The 18,339-nt window shown below is 46.9% G+C and overlaps 1 protein-coding gene across 1 annotated transcript; it reads left to right on the forward strand.

Annotated features, from left to right (window-relative positions):
* Positions 1 to 11,758: 11,758 nt before the first annotated feature.
* Positions 11,759 to 15,943, forward strand: SPACA3 (sperm acrosome associated 3). The gene is made up of 4 exons (XM_004684895.1): positions 11,759 to 11,930; positions 12,888 to 13,046; positions 13,732 to 13,810; positions 15,877 to 15,943. Exons 1-4 carry the CDS (start codon positions 11,759 to 11,761, stop codon positions 15,941 to 15,943), a joined length of 477 nt encoding a protein of 158 aa, XP_004684952.1.
* The last annotated feature ends 2,396 nt before the right edge of the window (positions 15,944 to 18,339 follow it).

The raw sequence follows: 18,339 nt of genomic DNA on the forward strand, positions 1-18,339 counted from the left end.
TCAAAGAACGGTTTGGATTCAGTTCAGAAGTGGCACCAAAGCTCTATGACTCCCATTCCTCATTGTCTGGGCTGTTGAGATGATTCCTCCAGTGGAAACTTTTTCCATTCCTCACAGAAACATTTTTTCTACAGATGGGTCAGAGGTCCACATATAGGCCTTTATTATTTCTTTTTTAAAGATTTATTTATTTATGCATATAGAGCTGGGGTACAAACCAGAGGTGCAGGGGTGGTGAGCGGATTCACCAGAGACAGAGTGGGGAGCAGAACAGGCACACGGTGCACTGCTGAGGGGAGCAGTGGGGGAGACAGAAGAGGTCTGCTGTGCCATGTGGGTCACCTCCTGGGCCGGGGAGCGAACTTGCACTGAGGAGGCTGCTGCCAGCTTACAGTGCTGCGTCCTAACCTGTTGCGCCATCAGGGATGTCCCAGGCCTTTATATTTCTAAACCCAAGATCTTTCTATGTTGCTAGGCTGGCTGCAAAACTGCCAAGACCCATAGTTGCCTCTTGGAAAGTCCCAGAAAAAAAATTCTCTTGTCTCAAAGCTCCTCATGCCTGCTGACTTTTGAAATAGGACACTTTTCAGTAGATCACAGTTCCCTTGAAACTTTACCCCTGTGGATTCATTGATTTTTAAAAAAAAAGATAAATATTTTTAAAGCACCAATTCTGTGTTTTCTCCTTATACCAGCATAGAAATGGCGAAGTAGAATAATTGCTCTCATATAATAGCTGGAGAAGTGGCAATGATATTCCTCTTTTGCTTATGGAGGCTTAGCAGAGGATGACTGGGAAGCATAGCTGGGAGACAGTAGTGTTGACGATGGTGGGACACATAGGTCAGCAAACTGAGATGTCTTATTTCACACATCAGGGCACTGAATATAGCCCAGAGAAGAGATGACTGGTTCAACCACACATGGCAGGTGGTAAGAGCGGTGAGTGATCCAGACTGATATTCTGGGTGTCTATGCTGTAGTTCAGAGAGTCTCAACTTCATGCTATTGACTTCTGGGATAGCAATTATTTGTTTTGGGAGGCTATTCTGTGCATTGTAAGATGTTTAGAAGCATCCCTGATTTCTATTCTCATCTGACAGTTGCATCCTTCTCCCCAGTTGTGGTAACCAAAATTGACTTCAAACATTGCTAGATGCCCCTTGGGGGACAGGATCACCCCCAGTTGAGAATCGCTTCAGGCCTGATGAACAGTTGGAACCTGGAATTCAGAAGTTTCTTGGTATGTTTGAGGGGAATTGCTTTTGGTTGTTAAGAGGAAAAAAGTCTTTCCTTTCAACCCCTCCATTGGGGGACCGCTGACCTTGTCCTGAGAGAACATCCCTCAGAGAGGTTAGGGAAGGTGTCAGGAGTGAAAGCCAGAACTTCCAGGAGGCAAGTGGCCCTTTCGCAAATGAAATGATAACAGATAAAGATGTAGGAGTCCAGAGGGTTGAACACACGGGACCGAGTATGGATCCAAGTCTGGCTTCTCTCCCACACAGTATGCAGGCGAACTGTTCCTCAGTTTGTGCTCTGGCCCAGGAGGAACGTCAGGGGCTCCTCCCATGTGCCCTCTGCTAGTTACAAGATGACAATACTAGTATGGACCGGTGTCTAGAAAGTCAGAGCTGGCCCTGCCCTGACTCTCACTTGCTGTGTCTCTGCAGCAGTTTCCTTTGGGTTATCCTCTCAGTCACAAAATGAGAAGTTCTGACTGCACCAGTGATGAGCAGTTTTCCCTCTGTCCTCATCAGCTCCCCACTCCCAAACACTGAGAATCAAACAGGAAATAAGAGCAGCTTTATTGAGTTATGTGTATATTCTTACAATACAGAATAATCTGTTTGCAACAGGAAGTTAGTGAAAATATCTCTTCTAGTCACTAAAATATTCCTCACTGGATCTTACTGAGGAATAGCGTCATTGTGGGAAATTTCTAACCACTAAAATCACACCGCAAATCATGTGACAAAACCAAGTGGCCACAGGTTAAGCATCACTGAATATAGTCTCAAGAAGCTCTTAGGTCTGAAGTATGTGTGTTTTTGTGTGCAAGAAGAGCACCCCCTGGTGGTGAATCTTCACGCTCCACCAAAACTGAACGGTGTCTGGCTGCCGCTTAGAAAAGCCTTGGGGAAGAGACTGCAGTTGGTTTACTAGGAGTGTAAACAGGATCACTCTTACGGGAATTTGCAAGCGGCAGTGATAGATACTGAGCTTTGCAGTCAAAGAATTTGGGTTTTGGAGATAGACTTGTGGTTTCAAATTACTGCTTCAGTCTATATACACTTGGGGAAGTTATTTCTTACAGCCTCACTTTACTTGTGAAACTGAGATGATTAGTGCTTGCTTCTCAGGTGTGTTGGAGGAGTGAGTGAAGTGGAGGTTAGGAGCATGATTGAAGATGAGGCTGAAAAGATAGGGCCTGATTTGAAGAGTTTATGTACCATGCTACAGAATTTGAACTTGATGCCAAGAATAGTGGGAGCCCGTGGAAGCTTGCAGGCGAAAGCAACATGATAGGATGCGTGTGTTGGAGAGATAACCCGTGGCAAAGTAGATAAGGAAGTGGGAGTGGCCGCTGAGACTTGGGTGGTGGTGATGGAGCTGGAATAGACGGGAAAGCTATTTTGGAACTAGGATTGATTTCCAATGGACAAAATATGAGGATATTGAGATGGGAGGAGAAAGGGTGTAATGTGCAAGTGTGCTGCTGTTAAAATGCCATCAGCCTTCTTATCTGATCCTTACAATAATTTATGAACTAGAGATTGTAATCATCATTTTCATTTCATATGTAAAGAAACTGATAGGGAGGCTAAGCCAAAGAATAGCCAGCCAGTGAGAGGCACAATCAGAGTGTCAGATGCAGGCTGCTGATTGTACTGTCTCTTAGATGACACCGCCTCTTGAGAGCCAGTGTGAGGGGCAGTTTGGGCCCAGGGTCCGCGTATGCTGGGCCCCCAGGTTGTGCAATCTCCCTGGTTGCTAGGAGTCACTGATAATTAGAGCCCCCGGGTTGCTAGGCGACCTGGGTTGCTAAGAGTCTCCGTTTATTATAGGTCTTGTGTTGTTCGAAGCCCCAGGTTATTCAGTTTTTCCATTTATAAAAGGCTTCATGGTTCTCAAAGACCCCAAGTTATTAGACACATTAGTTATCAGGGCCCGGGGGTCTCAGGGCTCTGGGCTTTTTGAAGTCAGCTGGTTGTTTCCTTCCATGCTAGGAATCTCAGGATTTTAGAGAGCTAGTGGGGGCCAGCTTTTGAGGGTGGCAGTTTACGGGATGCTTCATTTTTAGCACCTCCAGCCTGGAAGTGTGTCTAAGTGGCTAAGGACATGGATTCAGTTTTGCCGGGGCCTGGTGTTTCAGTCATGGGTTCAAGTATGCAGGTTTCTTTGTGCCATCCACTCTCTTTCCAGTCAGAGTGTGTGTCAGAAGCTGTATGCTGTGTTTCATTATTGGAACCTGTGCCACCAGCAACTCCAGCCAAACCGACCTGATTCATTCTGCTCGGAGTTCCAGCCACTTAGGCACTGGCTGGAAGGTCTTTAGAGAAGAGACGTATTGCTATTCAAAATAAACCAGATGCTAAAGCACATTTGGGTCATGTTTTATTCTAATCATTCACCCCCTAGCCAGTTAGCTTTAAATAATCTTAAATTAGACTTTGTGAAACATTCCAGAGTTGATTACCCGTCATTTCCAATGATTTTATTAGATAGAATAGCAAAACAGTCCTGAGTGTTTTTCTTTTCTAAAAAATCATTCTATTTTTCAGGAATTACAGATTCACCAAAAAGTTGCAAAAAGAATGCAGAGATATCCTGTGTTCTGTCCCTCCCTCCCTTCCATTTTCTCCAGTAGCTACAGCCTACTTAACAATAGTGTATCACGCTAAAATGTGTGAGGACATTTTCCATGTCATTTTTATCACATATGTAGGTGTGTGCACTTACTGTAACAGGGTGGTCCCCAGGAAAAGGTGAAGTTCTAGGTTCCCTGCCCCACCCAGAAGGAGGGTGGAGCTGAGTGGAGAAAAGTAGAGGAGAGAAGGAGGAGGAGGAAGCAGGATGGAGAGCCAGAAAGAGACCTGAGGAAGCCACATGGAGCAGCAAGCATGTGATGAAGAAACTGTGCTAGTTTCTTGCCCCTGTGCTGGTTGAAACAGATGTGGGTGAGAGACCCGTGGGGAGGTTGACTATGGCAGCGTTTATATTGATATTGGTTGTGCTCTTTTCCTCCCAGACTTGTCTGGACATGTGTGATCCTTTATTGAGTCCCGGCCAGAAGGTGCGTTAGCCTTGTGGTGGGCTTTCAGGCCTTGCTTTGGGCCAATCCCCTTTAGGTAAACTTTTACCCACGAGGGGATGGGTAACTTCAGGGGTTTGATTTAGAAACTATATTCCTTGTCTTTTCTGTAGTGCACACTAATTGCATTAAAGTCCCTTTCCATTAAAGTCTTATATGTTTTGTCTTGATGCGGTGGATGGCAGAACCTATTTAGAGCAGGCAGGTTTGGGGGTTCAGTGGTGCCCTCCCTTCCTGCCCTGTAACATTACCATATCAATTAAGATACAGACCTGATCCTTCACCATTAAACATCTCCTTTTATCCCTTTAGAGTCTCCTTTCCCTCCCACCCACAGCAGTGGGTTTGTATATGTTGTCTCTAACCTTTATCCAGTGCCTTTTTTGTACCTTGCTTGTTAATAGGTCAAGGAAAGTGAGGTAAACATACTCTTTGATTTGCAAGGGCTCACAGGCAGGGCAACAGTCATGCACACCATAAATTACAGAGTGATGTGGTAATTCTATGATGTAGACCGAGGTGCTGGGTAAGACCATGGAGTGTTGGAATAACATTTCCTGCAGAAATTGCAATGCCGAGATGATTTTGGAGGATGAAGTGGAGTTATCCTGCGCACAATGAAGAGAGGTTTTAGACACGTAGTTTTGAGGAAGAGTGGGTAGCTCAGAGTCACTGGGGTCCAGGGAACGGTGTGAAGGGGAAAGTGCTGGAAGGGGAGGCTGGGGCAGTGGGGAGAAGGCAGGTGGGAGGACTAACGGGGCTGCGGAGCGGAGTCTGCTGAGCGAGCCCTGCCAGTGATGGAGAGGCAGTGCAAGGCTGAAAAATGGGGATGGTGTACCCACTCTATCATCTAGATCCAGAGAGGCCGGTAGAAATGATTGCAGTCCCCGATAAGAGGCTCTGGAAGCATCAACCAGAGTGGTGGGAACAGATATGGAAAAGCCATTTTGACCTCTGAAGGACATCACGGTGGGGAGGAAGGAGTATGACAGGGATGAACAAGCACTTTTGCCAAGATTGATATTTTTCCTTTTTCTTTAGACACTATCGGTTTCCCTGAAAGCAAATCCCCAGGATGTAAGTCCGAGAAGATGAATGCTAGTGGAGTAATTCCCTGCTGATCCAGAGATCTTGTGACTTCAGTGAGGGCCAACATAACAGAAACTTGAGTAAGGAAGGGCCTCCGGTTGGTTAAAACAAGCTCATGCTCTTACACAGCAATATCCTCCAGGCCATTTTACTCTGAGCTTTTTGACATTCACGGGCAGTTTTGAAAATTATGGTTATTTGGTTCTTCTCCTTCCCAAACAACAGTAATTAAAAAGCACCTTCTGTTGAGCGTCTGCTTGATGTCAGGTTCTGTGAAAGATGTCTTCTGTATTTGCTTGTTTGCCCCTCAATAATCCCCTGGGTGGAGGTTCTTTTCCTCTTAGAGGTGAGGATATTTAGGCTCAGGGCAAGGCTGACTGACTCACGAAGGTCACCGAGTCAGGCCTTTGGTGACATCAGAACTCCAGTCCAGGTCTGGCTGCTGCCCTGCGGCACAAATCATGAGAGGGGAGGAGAGTGTGACAGACACACGGATATGGTCATACATGCATAGTACACACATACTTGCATGAACATATATGGATGATTGCATAATTACATATATCATAAAGGGCAGATCCTCAAATTTTGGAAGTAGAATTTTATCTCATGGATGAGAAAAACAGATCAATTCCCAACAAGGTCCCCTGCCTGTGTGTGTGGAGCTGGTGTGTTTTCTCCCAAGTCTGCATGTTTTTTCTCGAGGGACTCCAGTTTCTAGCCACATTCCAAAGATGATGTGCATGTTGGGTTCACAGATGTCCAGGGGGGTGTGGGTGTGATGTGCCCTGAGATAGAAGTGTTATAGGGCAGGGTGAGGGGCACCTCCTACACCTGCCAGCTCTAAATAGGTTTTGTTATCCTTGCACAAAGACAAAACATACTCTAGTATGTAAGACCTTTAATGAAAAGGAATTTTAATACCATTAGTGTGCAATAAAGAGAAGGGAAAGAATATAGTTTCTAAATCAAGTACCTAAATTTACTCATTCCTTGTGGGTAAAAGCCCGGCCCAAAACAAGGCCACCAGGGCCCAAAAGCTTGTCCCAAGTCTAAGGCACCTTGGGATGGGGACCCACAGGAAAAGGGCAGAAATGACCAGACAAGTCTGGAAGAAAAAGAGGAAAATCAAGATCAAGATAAAGACTGCCATTGTCAGCCTCCCCATGGGTCTCGCAACCACATCTGTTTCAAGTGTCTCCTTCCATGTCCCCTAAGTCCCTGATGCAAGCCCAAGGTTAAGAAGCAAGTGCAGCCTCTGTGCATGTTTCTCTGCCTTGTTAGCCTCCTCCAGGTCCTCTTCTTTTCCATCCTTTCTTCTCAGTCTCCTCTCCAACTTCTCTTTCCTGCTCAGCTTCACCCTTCCTTGGGTGGAGACCTCTCCTCCCTGGGGACCGCCCTGTTACAGAAGGGCATCTTGTCCAGGGTGAGGTGTTTCCTTGTGCCCTGAGGGACCAGGAGAGGCTCTGGCCATCCATGACCCTGACTTGGAGTAAGTGGTTTGGAAAATGAATGAATACAAGTTATCATTTAATGGAAGACATATTTTAGGTCTTCATTTAGAAGACCAAACATATGCTATTGGAACTTAACTCTCAACTAGCCTATGGTGAAATTGGTTCTGTTATACATCTTGTACCTACAAGTTGCAGTTTCCAAGAATGTATCAATGGCGATGTTAAGTGAGAACTTGCTGTATATATGATTGCTAATTAATTGTTAATTAATTATTGATAAGGATTTGGCTCCTGTGGTTGTAGAGGTGGGCAAGATCAAGGTCTTTGGGGTGAGCTGGTGAACTGGAGTCCATGGAGATCCCGTGGCTGACTCATTCCAAAGGCTGGCAGACTTCAGACCCATGAAGAACTGATGTTTTAGTTTGACCCCAAAGATAGGAAAAGAAAGGTTGAAGTCTCTGAACATAGTCAAGCAGGAAAATTTCCTTTCAACTAAGGACAAATCAGCCTTTTTGTTCTATGCAGGTCTTTTTACTGATTGGATGAGGCCCATCCACATTAGGAAGGGCAGTTTGCTTTACTTAGCCTATTGATTTAAATGCTAATCACACTCAGAAACACCCTAAATAATGTTTGAACAAATATCTGAGGCCCAGTGGCCCAGTCAAGTTGATACATAAAATTACTGTCTAAGGAAGAAGACAGAATGATAAAAGAGACACAAGATTAAAAGGATCTGGTGGTGTGAGACTATTTAGTGTAGGAGTAAGTGACTTTACACGTCTCGGTCCTCCTGATAACAATGTCTTGCAATTAAAGCCACATGCTGTGATCAAAGTTGAAAATATCAGGGACACCATTCATTGAAGTGTTAGCTCTGTTTCCAATCTACTAAGTTCGGAGTGGATCAGGCCAGAGGATCTTCCTCTAAGTGCCTCCTACCTGCAGCCAGAGGAGGACTCATTTTTGCTTTGGGGCAAGCCTCCGCTCTCCCCGATGGAAACTTCTGGGCTATGGTTTGATTCAATGGAGTAGATGTTAGTCATTCATTTTTTGACTTATATTTTTCTTTTTCTTTTGAAGATGTATTTATTTATGCATACAGAACTGGGGTACAGGCCACAGGTACAGGGGTGGTGAGAGGATTCACCAGAAACAGAGTGGGGAGAAGAACAGGCTGACTGAGGGCAGCAGTGGATGAAACAGGAAAGGTCTGCTGTGCCATGTGGGTCACCTCCGGGGCAGGGGATTGAACCCTCACTGAAGCAGCTGCACCCAGCTTGCAGTGCTGTGCTTTAATCCACCAGGGAGGGCCTGACTCACTATTTTTCTATCCTGATCTTGACACTAGGAAAACAGATGTGAGCAAGACATCAAACACCTCTTAGTCTGGTGGAAGTGACGGAGAAAGGAAATATTGATATAGTGTGATAGATGCTGAGATTACAAATTAATATTGGACACTGTGCTGGATTATAGAGTATTCCTAATCCAGCCCAAAGAGTCCTGAGAGGGAAGGAAAACTTCAGTGATGTTTTAAGAGGACTAGAAGTTAGCCAGGAGGCTGGGGCAGGAAATGTGTGTTTGACAGAGGGAATAGCATATATAATAGCATATAAGATGTGATACAAACACTATCACACATTTAGGGAAATAGAAAAAGTTTAACTGGAACAGTAGAAATTTCTAATCAGCTGGAAACATTAAAAAACGCTGATGCCCAGCCTCGCCTCAGATATTTTAATGTAATAGGCCTGGGGTGAACCCTAAGTAGTAGTGTTTTTTTCCCCAAAGTGACAGTAGAGCAGAGAAACAGAGATGCAAAAGGTACTGGTGATGAACTTAATCTTGCAGCGAGCTGGTGATGGGGGAGCTCTGTCAAGACATGATCAAAATCTGATCTGGCTTTGGGGAACTAGAAACATCATGGGCAGAAGTCAACAGACAAATAAAGACCCGCCAGTCCCCAACCAGGGACCTCTCTGCCCTGATAACTCTTCCTTTTGAGCTGTTGTTTCTTATTCCCCACTTTAAAGTGAAAGTCAAGCATGAAATAACAAAACATACAATAAAATAAAATAAGCTGAAAGGTTGCACAATAAAAAAGTGGTAAAATAGTAAAAACAGGCCAACAAAGTAAAAACCCCCAAACTCAACTGGTCAGAATCACCACCAAGGGCTGGATAATAAAAACAACAACTAAACAGTACTGACCCAAGTGGTAAGCATCTTCACGCACTGAGGCAGCGAGGGACTATTTCCATTTTTTTTTTTTAAGATTTATTTATTCATACAGAACTGGGGTACAGGCCAGAGATGCGGAGGGTGAGAGGATTCACCAGAGACAGAATGGGGAGCAGAACAGGCAGATCGATGAAGTACACTGCTGAGGGGAGCAGCGGGCGGGCAGGAGAGGTCTGCCACGCCATGCAGTCACCTCCGGGGCAGGTGGGAATCAAACTCATGCAGAAGTGGCTTAAGCTTCTTAGTGCTGCGCTTTAACCCGCTGCGCCACCAGGGAGGGCCGACTATTTCCATTTTACAAAGAAACAAGATAAGACTTGGGGAGATTAAGTATTATGGTTCCAGTGGGTGGAATAGGCTAAAGACTCCATCTTGTAGATGAGAAAATGGAGGTTAACTTGTCAAGACTGAATAGCCACAGAGGTGACTTACATCAGAGGAGGTGTGAACACATTCCCCTAAATCATATACAGAGTCAATCAATGTTACCTCAATTAACAACAACAACAACAAAAGGTGTCAAGCAGACATGGAACTCAGGTGTTTTAATTTAACTCATGTCCAGACCTCTTTGCCTTAACAAAGGCTGGAACTTGGTTGCACATTGGAGTCGACTCATCTGGGGAGGTTTTTTTTTTTTTACTTTTTTTTTTAAAGGTTTATTTATTATTTATGCATACAGAGCTGGGGTACAGGCCAGAGGTTCAGGGGCCACGCAGAACAGACTGACTGATGAAGTACATTGCTGAGGGGAACAGCGGGCTGGTCAGGAGAGGTCTGCTGTGCCCCTCCAGGGTGGGGATCGAACTCATGATGAAGTGCGTTTAGCTTCTTAGTGCTGTGCTTTAACCCACTGCACCACCAGGGAGGGCCCACATCTGGGGAGTTTTAAGAAATACTGAAGCTGAATAGGCATTTCTCCAGAGATATGTAGCTAGCTAACAGGTGTATGAACAAACTGCTAATCTCACTAAGCTTCAGAAAAATGCAAGTCAAAATAATAATGAGTTCTCACCTCTCAGCTGTGAGAATGGCTACTGTCATATCCAACCGACCCCTCACCTCCCAACAAAAACAAAACAAAACAATCCCCCAAACCCAAAACAAAAGGCAACAAATGTTACTGGGAATGGTGGTGAGGATGTGCACTTGAGAGTGGGGGAACAGGTCCCCCACCTTCCCCTCCATCTCTCACCACCACCCTTTCTTTCCAGTTGGATCACCCAGGTGATAGTCGTTAAACCTGTGTCGGGGTCGGGCCCAGGTCAGACTGACCCCACAGTCCTGCTCACAGTCATAACACCTCTGCCTCTAAGCAGGAGCGGGCAAGGGCCATGTGGTAAAAGACAGGATGTCACCTGCCCTTCCATTTTACTTCTCTGTCTCTGAAGCTTTAGGGTCAACAGCATCATGATTGTCCCAGACCTGTCCACATGGAACCATCATCTTCTAGATGGAGAAAGGGGGTGGTTTGTGGATCATTGAAAAGGAAGAACTTTCTGGCAGCCAAAGGTGTTCAAAGGCTGCCTGGGGAGGCAGTGGGCACCTGCCATCACCTCTGGGTAACCACCAGAAGCATCTGTTGGAGGAGAGTCACCCTTCAAAGTAGCCCTGAAATTGAGGAGCTCACATGGGTTACTGAAAACTCAGTGGGTAAAGATGGTTCTAGAAGATGAGCTCACAGAACTAGGGAGTTCCAGAGGCTACTTCAGTGTGGAGCCCACCCTCCCCCATGATTCTCTTAACGCCAAGTACCCTGTGCTCCAGCAGCAACATGTGGGTCACCCTGAGCTGAAGCAGGGTTTTGGGCCCCTGTTCGAACTGCCGTTATCACTGCTGTGTCAGGTCTGGTGGGGGCAATACCTGGTCGGTGAGCCCCATCCCCCTCTTCCTATAGCTGTTAACCAAGTCCCTGGACTGGGCTGTCCAGAAAGGGGCCTGGAACAAAAAGAGTGGTGGTGAGAGATGAAGGGAAACATGGGTGGGGGTGGGGCTGGACTGGGGGAGAGAGGATGCCACAGTGGCGGGTCCTTGGCCTCTGAAACATCAGACGTGACTCCTAGGTCCGCCAGACTTGCTGTGAAATGCTCAGGATGAAATCTTAAGTCACTTTACTACAGAAAAATCAAAGACAGTCTCTCTACAGCCATCATCTAGGAATTAATCCTACCGTTCTTGAATTGTTGAGAGGATTAGTTGAGATAAAGTTAGAAACTATCCAAAAAAAGAAAAAAGGAGAGGCCCAGTGTAGTGTCACATTTTAAGAACTCAGCCAGGTTAATTATCTTCTTCTCTCCCTACCTTTGATGGGGAGGGCGCTTGTCATCATGACTGCATTGTATTTCAGTTTAAGAGACTTCCACCGCACAGCCACGCCATGCCAGCAACCCTGCATGGCTTTCAGATTATGAACATCAGTATCCCGCCATCGCTCTCTGAGCATGCCCCTGGGGGAAGGGCAGGCCCAGCTCAACGGAGGGAGGGCAGAAGCCAGGGTGCTGCTGGGGCTTTCTCCCCTTTCCTGGGGGACACTCAGGCCCCATGTCCCTCCTTTTTTCAAGGGGTAGGCTTCTGCGAGTGGACCAGGGCTGTTGAGCCGCCTGCCATCTGAGCCCAGCTCCAAGCCAGGGTGGCGGGGGCTCTGCCTTCTGCCCGCATGGACAGCGGGAGCTGGGCTCCCAGAGAGAGGATCATGGTGCTGGCCTTCGCCTTTCTGCTCAGCTGCCTGCTTACCGCCTGCCAAGCTAAGGTCTACAGTCGCTGCGAGCTGGCCAGAGTGCTGCATGAATTTGGCCTGGGGGGATACCGGGGATACAGCCTGGCTGACTGTGAGAACCCCCTTTTTGCCCTGGTGGGCTCCAGTTCCCTCCTGTCACTGGTCCTGCTTTGTCCTCCTTCCCCTTTCTCACCCAAGGTGGACTGGGGTAGGTGGGGAGCAACTTTCTGATGAGAACTGAGAACTGAGTTTCTCATTATTAAAGAAAGGGCAAGCTTACTGGTTTAGCACGCTAATCTTAATCGTGGTCATATGGAGCAGAATCCTGTTACTGTTTAGGACAAGCTGATCACATCCGTAATGCCAAAGTTTTTCAAACCGGTGCAATTTCTGGAAGAAATTTGCGATGTACAGCCACAGCAGGAATCCTTTCTTTCTAAAGATTTATTTATTTATGCATTAAAATACAAGAACTGAGATACAGGCCAGAGGTGCAGGGTTGAAGGGTTCACCAAAGACAGAGTGGGGAGCAGAACAGGCAGATGGACTAAGGGGAGCGGGTGAGACAGGAGAGGTCTGCTGCATCATGTGGGTCACCTTCCTGGCCTGGGATCAACCTTGTGCTGCAGTGGCTGTGGATAGCTTCACAGTGCTGTGCTTTAATCCTCTGCACCTCCAGGGAGGGCCTGGGATCCTTTCTTGAGTCCCAGCCCCTCTCAAGGTCCCACCTGTGTCTTACTATTCTTGGTCTCAAGATTTAGCTCTTGTTCATCCAGACCAATGGTCATTGAGTCTTAAGTTGCGCTGAACAGGGAGACAACGTGCAGCCTGAGGGCCTAGGAATCAGCAGGCTTCAGGCCAGTCTTGACTCCTGTGGTTTTGGTAGGTAATTTTTGAATAAGTCACGTTGCCCCTTTGAAACTTCATGAACTCATGTGTAAAATAGGTAGGAGTATGTGTGCACTTCTTACCTGCAAGCAACATCTGAGGCTTGGATTTGCTACCATGATCACCTGGTCTGGGTTGGCCTTGACTACCTGGCCACAGGCCTGTGTCTCCACATCTGCAGGGGTCTGCCTTGCTTACTTTGCGAGTGGCTTCAACACAGCTGCTGTGGACCACGAGGCGGATGGAAGCACCAACAATGGCCTCTTCCAGATCAACAGCAGGAAATGGTGCAAAAATCTCAACCCCCAGGTCCCCAACCTGTGCCAGATGTACTGCACTGGTAGGCAGCCCAGGTCTGGGGTTGGCTGAGCCCTTGCTTCTCCCCCATTTTATTGTTTACTCCCCCTGCTTTCATCTCTGAGTGGGGAATCCCTCCTCCTATCCTCTCCCCATTCCTAGCCTGCTGGGCCTACCAAGGAAAGTGGGCTGGGGCATTTTCTCCCTGAATCTGATTTGGGGGCCCACATGAGAGACTCTCCTGAGAGCTATATGAATGGAGGGAGATTGCTTCTGAGGTGGGTGGGGAGGGTAAGCGATAGAGTGATGTCTGTGCATCCAGAGCGGGGCAGAGATAGGGTTGGTTAGAAACAGGGTTTAGGGGTGGGGGAGTACCACCCTAGGTATGTGTGTGTGTATGTGGTTGTTCCATTTTTTTAAAAGATTGATTTATGCATACAGAACTGGGGTACAGGCCAGAGGTACAGGGGCAGTGAGAGGATTCACCAGAGACAGTGTGGGGAGCTGACTGATGAAGAACACTGCTGAGGGGAGGAGCGGGCAGTCAGGAGAGGTCTGCTGCATCATGTGGGTGGTCACATGATGCAGGGATCGAACTCATGCTAAAGTGGCTTTAGTGCTGCACTTTCTTAGTGCTGCACTTTAATCTGCTGCGCCACCAGGGAGGAAACAGTTGTCCCATCTTTAACCCCCTTTCCTTCATCCTGTTTCTCTGCCTTCTGCCCCAGACCTGTTGAATCCTAACCTCAAGGATACTATTATCTGTGCCATGAAGGTAGCTCAAGAGCCGTTGGGTCTGGGCAGCTGGTAAGTGACTGGGGCGTGTAGACTGTGGCAGGGAACTAGCCCTTCCTGAGTGAGTGCCCACTCAGCAAAATGGTGAAGCCCAAAAGTCCGTGGCTTCACCATCTACCCTGCGTGACACATTTTGGTGGTAGATATGATCACTGAAGAGTATCCAGACACCCTGCTGGATATCTGGGAGGATAAAGAATCCTTTGTAGGTCATAGAGCCAAGCCCAGTTCTTCCAAGATTTGCCTATGTTGGAATGCAGGTCCACTAGAACAGAGGCTGGTGAATTGTTTTTAATGGTGGCATTCTTGTCTAAACTAAAATTTTCATAAAAGTCCAAGGTGTAAAACAGATCAAAGATAAAGCTCCTTGCTGGAAGCATGTCTGGGACCTTGGAGCCTTGCCCTGCCAACCTTCTCTTTTTCTACCTTCATCCCACAAGATGGTCTTGGAAGCCATCCTTATGAGCAAGGACGTTGGATGGGCATTGGATCAGCTCTTTGATCCAGAGAGGTACCTCGGAGGCCGTGTTTTGCTACTGGCCTCTCGGACCTTTATGCAAGAAGCATCAAAGCCATGGGCAGATGTGATGGTGACAGGGCTGATAGGTAACTTGGATGGCACTCAATATTAGCCCAAGAACAGAAGGAAGGAGGACACCAGGGCTGGGTGAGGTGAGTGGTGAGGAAAATTTGTCAGGAGTCTCATGGGTGATATAGGACTCAGACTGGGCCAGTGGTGCTAGGAGTGGAGAAGAGATGGGTTGGAGGTACAGGGACAGGTCGTATGTGGCCAGTGAGGGAGAAAGGACTCCTCTCATGAAAATGTCTATGGATCTAGAGAATATCAGAGATGGCCCTTGAAAGTGGCCAGAGTTTTGGAGATAAGTTGGTTTGAGATCAGTTGAAGCCCAAGGAACTGAAGTTGGCAGGGACAAGATGCACATCTATAAAATCCAGAACGGTGCATGCAGGCTCAGGCATGAATTCAAGACTTGTGGCTTGGGGTAGAGAGGTACCACCCTGGGGTGAAATTAAATAAAAGAACAGCTCTCTCTTGTACACTGGGAGTAAACTCATGGCATGCATACGCCCTGAGGGGTGGCTGAGCCTAATAGTGGGAAGTGGTCCCAGAAGGTGGAAAGGGTGCTAACTATTCCTCCTACGCACACAGTGAGAACCTACTATTCCACCCATGGGTGTCAGTGCCAGATTCCAGAGCTGGCTGACATTCAAATCTTTGCCCTCAAGACCTCATAGTCTAGTGGAAGAGACCAACAAGCAGCGGAGTACCCTTGGGTGATATCAAAGCCCTCTAGGATCACTCTTGGTTGTTGGCTTTTTGACCTTGACCCTTTTGAGGACAAGAGTATCAAAGACTGGGCTCCCTGTGGCTCTTCAGGCTGCAGGACCTTATCTTCCTCAAGATGCTAGCGTGATGACAAGCAATGATCCTGAAATTTAACTGTGCTAAGTTAAGTGTGTTATAAACTATAGCTACCAACACTTGAGATCCTGGGTGTAGTTAGTTATGTAATCTGCTGGTTATGGATCTCGAGCAAGTAATCTCACATTCATTTCCCCTTAATTTGGAATATAGGGAACATCATATCTGTCCCATGTAGCTGCTAGGGCTTCTGGCGAGGTGGTAGTCGTGGGCAAATGGGTGATGGATATAAACTATAGAAAGTCTACACCCATGGAAGGTGGCATACCTTCCATCACATGAGCAGCAGAAGCAGCATGTATAGGCAAAGGACACTGAGCAATACCTCTGGATTTGAGGGCTCCAGGTCTTTGGCCCAGAACTGAGCTCTGGGTGAACTTGAGCAAATTATGCTATCTCCAGTGGTAAAATTAGGAGGCTAGCCAACAGACTTTATAACCTCGGTCATTTCTTTTTTTTGTTTCTTCTCCAGGGTTCTTTGCTAGCTAAGGGTTCTTTGCCTTTCTTCCCCTTACTAACCCCGTTCTTCCCCTCACTTCTGGCTTGTAGCCCACACTTCCTTCTTGGTCTTCTTGGAGCAGGACTGAAGGCTGCAGCGGATTGATCTTTCTTCTCCCCCATTCTCCATCCTCAGGGAGACTTGGCGGCGGCATTGCCAGGGCAAGGACCTCAGTGACTGGGTGGATGGCTGTGACATCTAGGATCTTTGAATGAATCAGACCAAGCAGGCTGGGAGATTGGATTCGGTTCCTGAATCCAGGCTTGGGAAGACAAGTCAACTAATAAAGTATAGTTTAATATACGCGTGGTTCTCTGTTCTCTCTGTGTTTCCATGTGGTGAGTTAGAGCCAGAGCATCGCAGATTCTCCCCCAGCCACCTGGGCTGGACTCAGGTGGACTGCAAAAGCCTATCACAAAGGCTTGAGGGTCAGAGCATCCCTAGCACATACCTGGCAGAATTTCGGAGACCCTCTACCTGAATCTAGGTTTGACAGAAGTAGCAAAACAAATGATAACAACGAAAAGAAAATGCCTGAGTTAAACTTGAATTTAACATACATCTTCTTATCAGAATGTCCCAAATATTGCATGGGATATACTTACATTAAAAAACAATTTGTTGTGTACTTGACATTCGCATTTAGCTAGCTAGCCTATATTTTGTGGCAGTTCTACCTGGGTCCAATGTGACTCCTGGCTTACTTGGGAAGGTTTTTGAGATGCTTACTTTCTGTGGTTCTGCTTGCAGTGGATCACTGTGGGGCTGTGGCCTGCTAGCTGGTGGCTGCACAAGGGGCCTTCCGTGGTAGCTCCCACCGGTGGGGCTTGTGTGTGTGTGGCTTGCCCACCTATGCCTGACCACAACTGAGATCTCTGAGATTGAGTCTTCTTGATTTACGAATTCACAATGTCTAGCACAGTGTCTTATGCAGAATGAGTGCCAGAATAAGCTGGTGGAAAGAGGATATCTGGATTGCACCCCCCCTCCACCTGTGCTTGGAAGTCACCTCTCTTCTCCAATGCTGGTTGAGCTGGGCTGGGTAGGCTTCAGTGGCCCCAGTCACATTATCTTGGCCCTATTTTTTTTTTTTAAGATTTATTTATTTGTGCATACAGAACTGGGGTACAGGCCAGAGGCTCAGGGGTGGTGAGAGGCTTCACCAGAGACACAGTGGGGAGCAGAACAGGCAGATCCATGAAGCACACTGCTGAGGGGAGCAGCGGGCGGGTCAGGAGAGGTCTGCCGCGCCATGTGGTCACCTCCGGGGCAGGCGGGAATCAAACTCATGAGGAAGTGGTTTTTTAGCTTCTTAGTGCTGTGCTTCAACCCGATGCGCCACCAGGGAGGGCCCTATATTGGACCTATTTTAACTTGGACATAATTCCTTTAGCTAAAAACCCACTAAATCTGAATTACTCTAAAGACAAATGGCCCAGAATGGGGATAAGTTAGCTGAAAGAGGCACTTCCTTCAGAAGTACGGGGTGGAGAGCAGCTTCCAGGAGCAAGACAGCCAATTCCCCTTCCCAACTCATCACCCACAGCCATTATCAGGGGGCAGATTCACCCCCTCTAAAATCAAAAGCCCCATTGGTGATCTGCTCACAGATGGATGAGCTGTCAACAGCTGGGCGCTTCTGGAGGCTCAACAGCAGCTGAGAACCCTGTACGTGCCTCTCCGGCAGGCCGTGGACACAGCCATCACGTTCCTTAAGTTCCAGGTCACTGGGATGTTTGCAAAGCGCTGCTGCAGTGGCTTTCCATGCATGTAAGTGTCCTGTCTTCTCAAAGTCCCCCCACGTATAATGTCATTTTATAGACTCACGTCTCCAAACTTCTCCCATCAGATTCTTTTTCTGCTCCTTCAGTCATTTTGCCATCTGTGAGAACTCACTAGCACACAAGCTGTGACAGGTGCCAAAGGTTTAAAAAAAGTTGAGGGAGGAAAAACTTGAAATGGATCAATTTTATCTATCTTTTGTTCCCCTATTGCCTGTACATGGAAAAACAGCAGCCATTATGTCATTTTCAGGAGAAATGGTGGGTGCTCTTTGCAGCTTGGCGGTTTTCTTTTAGGAGAGTTTAGCTCTTCCTAGCCAGGTGGCTTTGCCTAGCATCAGTGCACCCCTACAGAGACTCGGAGGGGACCCTTTCTCACTTGGGGCTTTCATGGTTAAAACTTGTAGAGTCCATAGACCTCCTGAAATTATATGCAAAATTTTATGTATATTTATGTGACCATGTGTGTTTTTTCTGGGGAGAGCGTCTATAGCTTTCATCTTATTTTTAATCCAAACAAGATCAAGAATTAATGTTTTACAGGAAGGAAAAAAAGATAGAAAATATATACTTGTGCTCATTTAATCTTCACAATTACCCTGAAAGTGAAGCCTCATCATTGCCATGTTCTAGATGAGCTGTGCAGGCTCTGAGCAGTAAATTAAGTACTTGCCTAGTCCCTGACACCCATTTGCAACTGAGACTCGACAGTGTTAAAGCTGAGAAGCTTTCCTTTTTCTGCCCCCTCCTCTTTTACAGAGAAGGAAACAGATGCCCAGAGAAGTGAATTGTCTGGAGTTATAGTCAGTTTATAGCA

This window comes from Condylura cristata, unplaced genomic scaffold, assembly GCF_000260355.1.
Source record: "Condylura cristata isolate star-nosed mole 26May11 unplaced genomic scaffold, ConCri1.0 scaffold00017, whole genome shotgun sequence".
Classification (NCBI taxonomy): domain Eukaryota; kingdom Metazoa; phylum Chordata; class Mammalia; order Eulipotyphla; family Talpidae; genus Condylura; species Condylura cristata.

What these genes read in the sequence shown, in the direction of transcription:
- SPACA3 (XM_004684895.1), top strand. Translation starts at nt 11,759, where the DNA reads ATGGACAGCGGGAGCTGGGCTCCCAGAGAGAGGATCATGGTGCTGGCC. An exon ending in GTGCCAGATGTACTGCACTG is followed by an intron (nt 13,047 to 13,731) that starts GTAGGCAGCCCA and finishes CTTCTGCCCCAG; the next exon opens with ACCTGTTGAATCCTAACCTC. An exon ending in CCGTTGGGTCTGGGCAGCTG is followed by an intron (nt 13,811 to 15,876) that starts GTAAGTGACTGG and finishes CTCCATCCTCAG; the next exon opens with GGAGACTTGGCGGCGGCATT.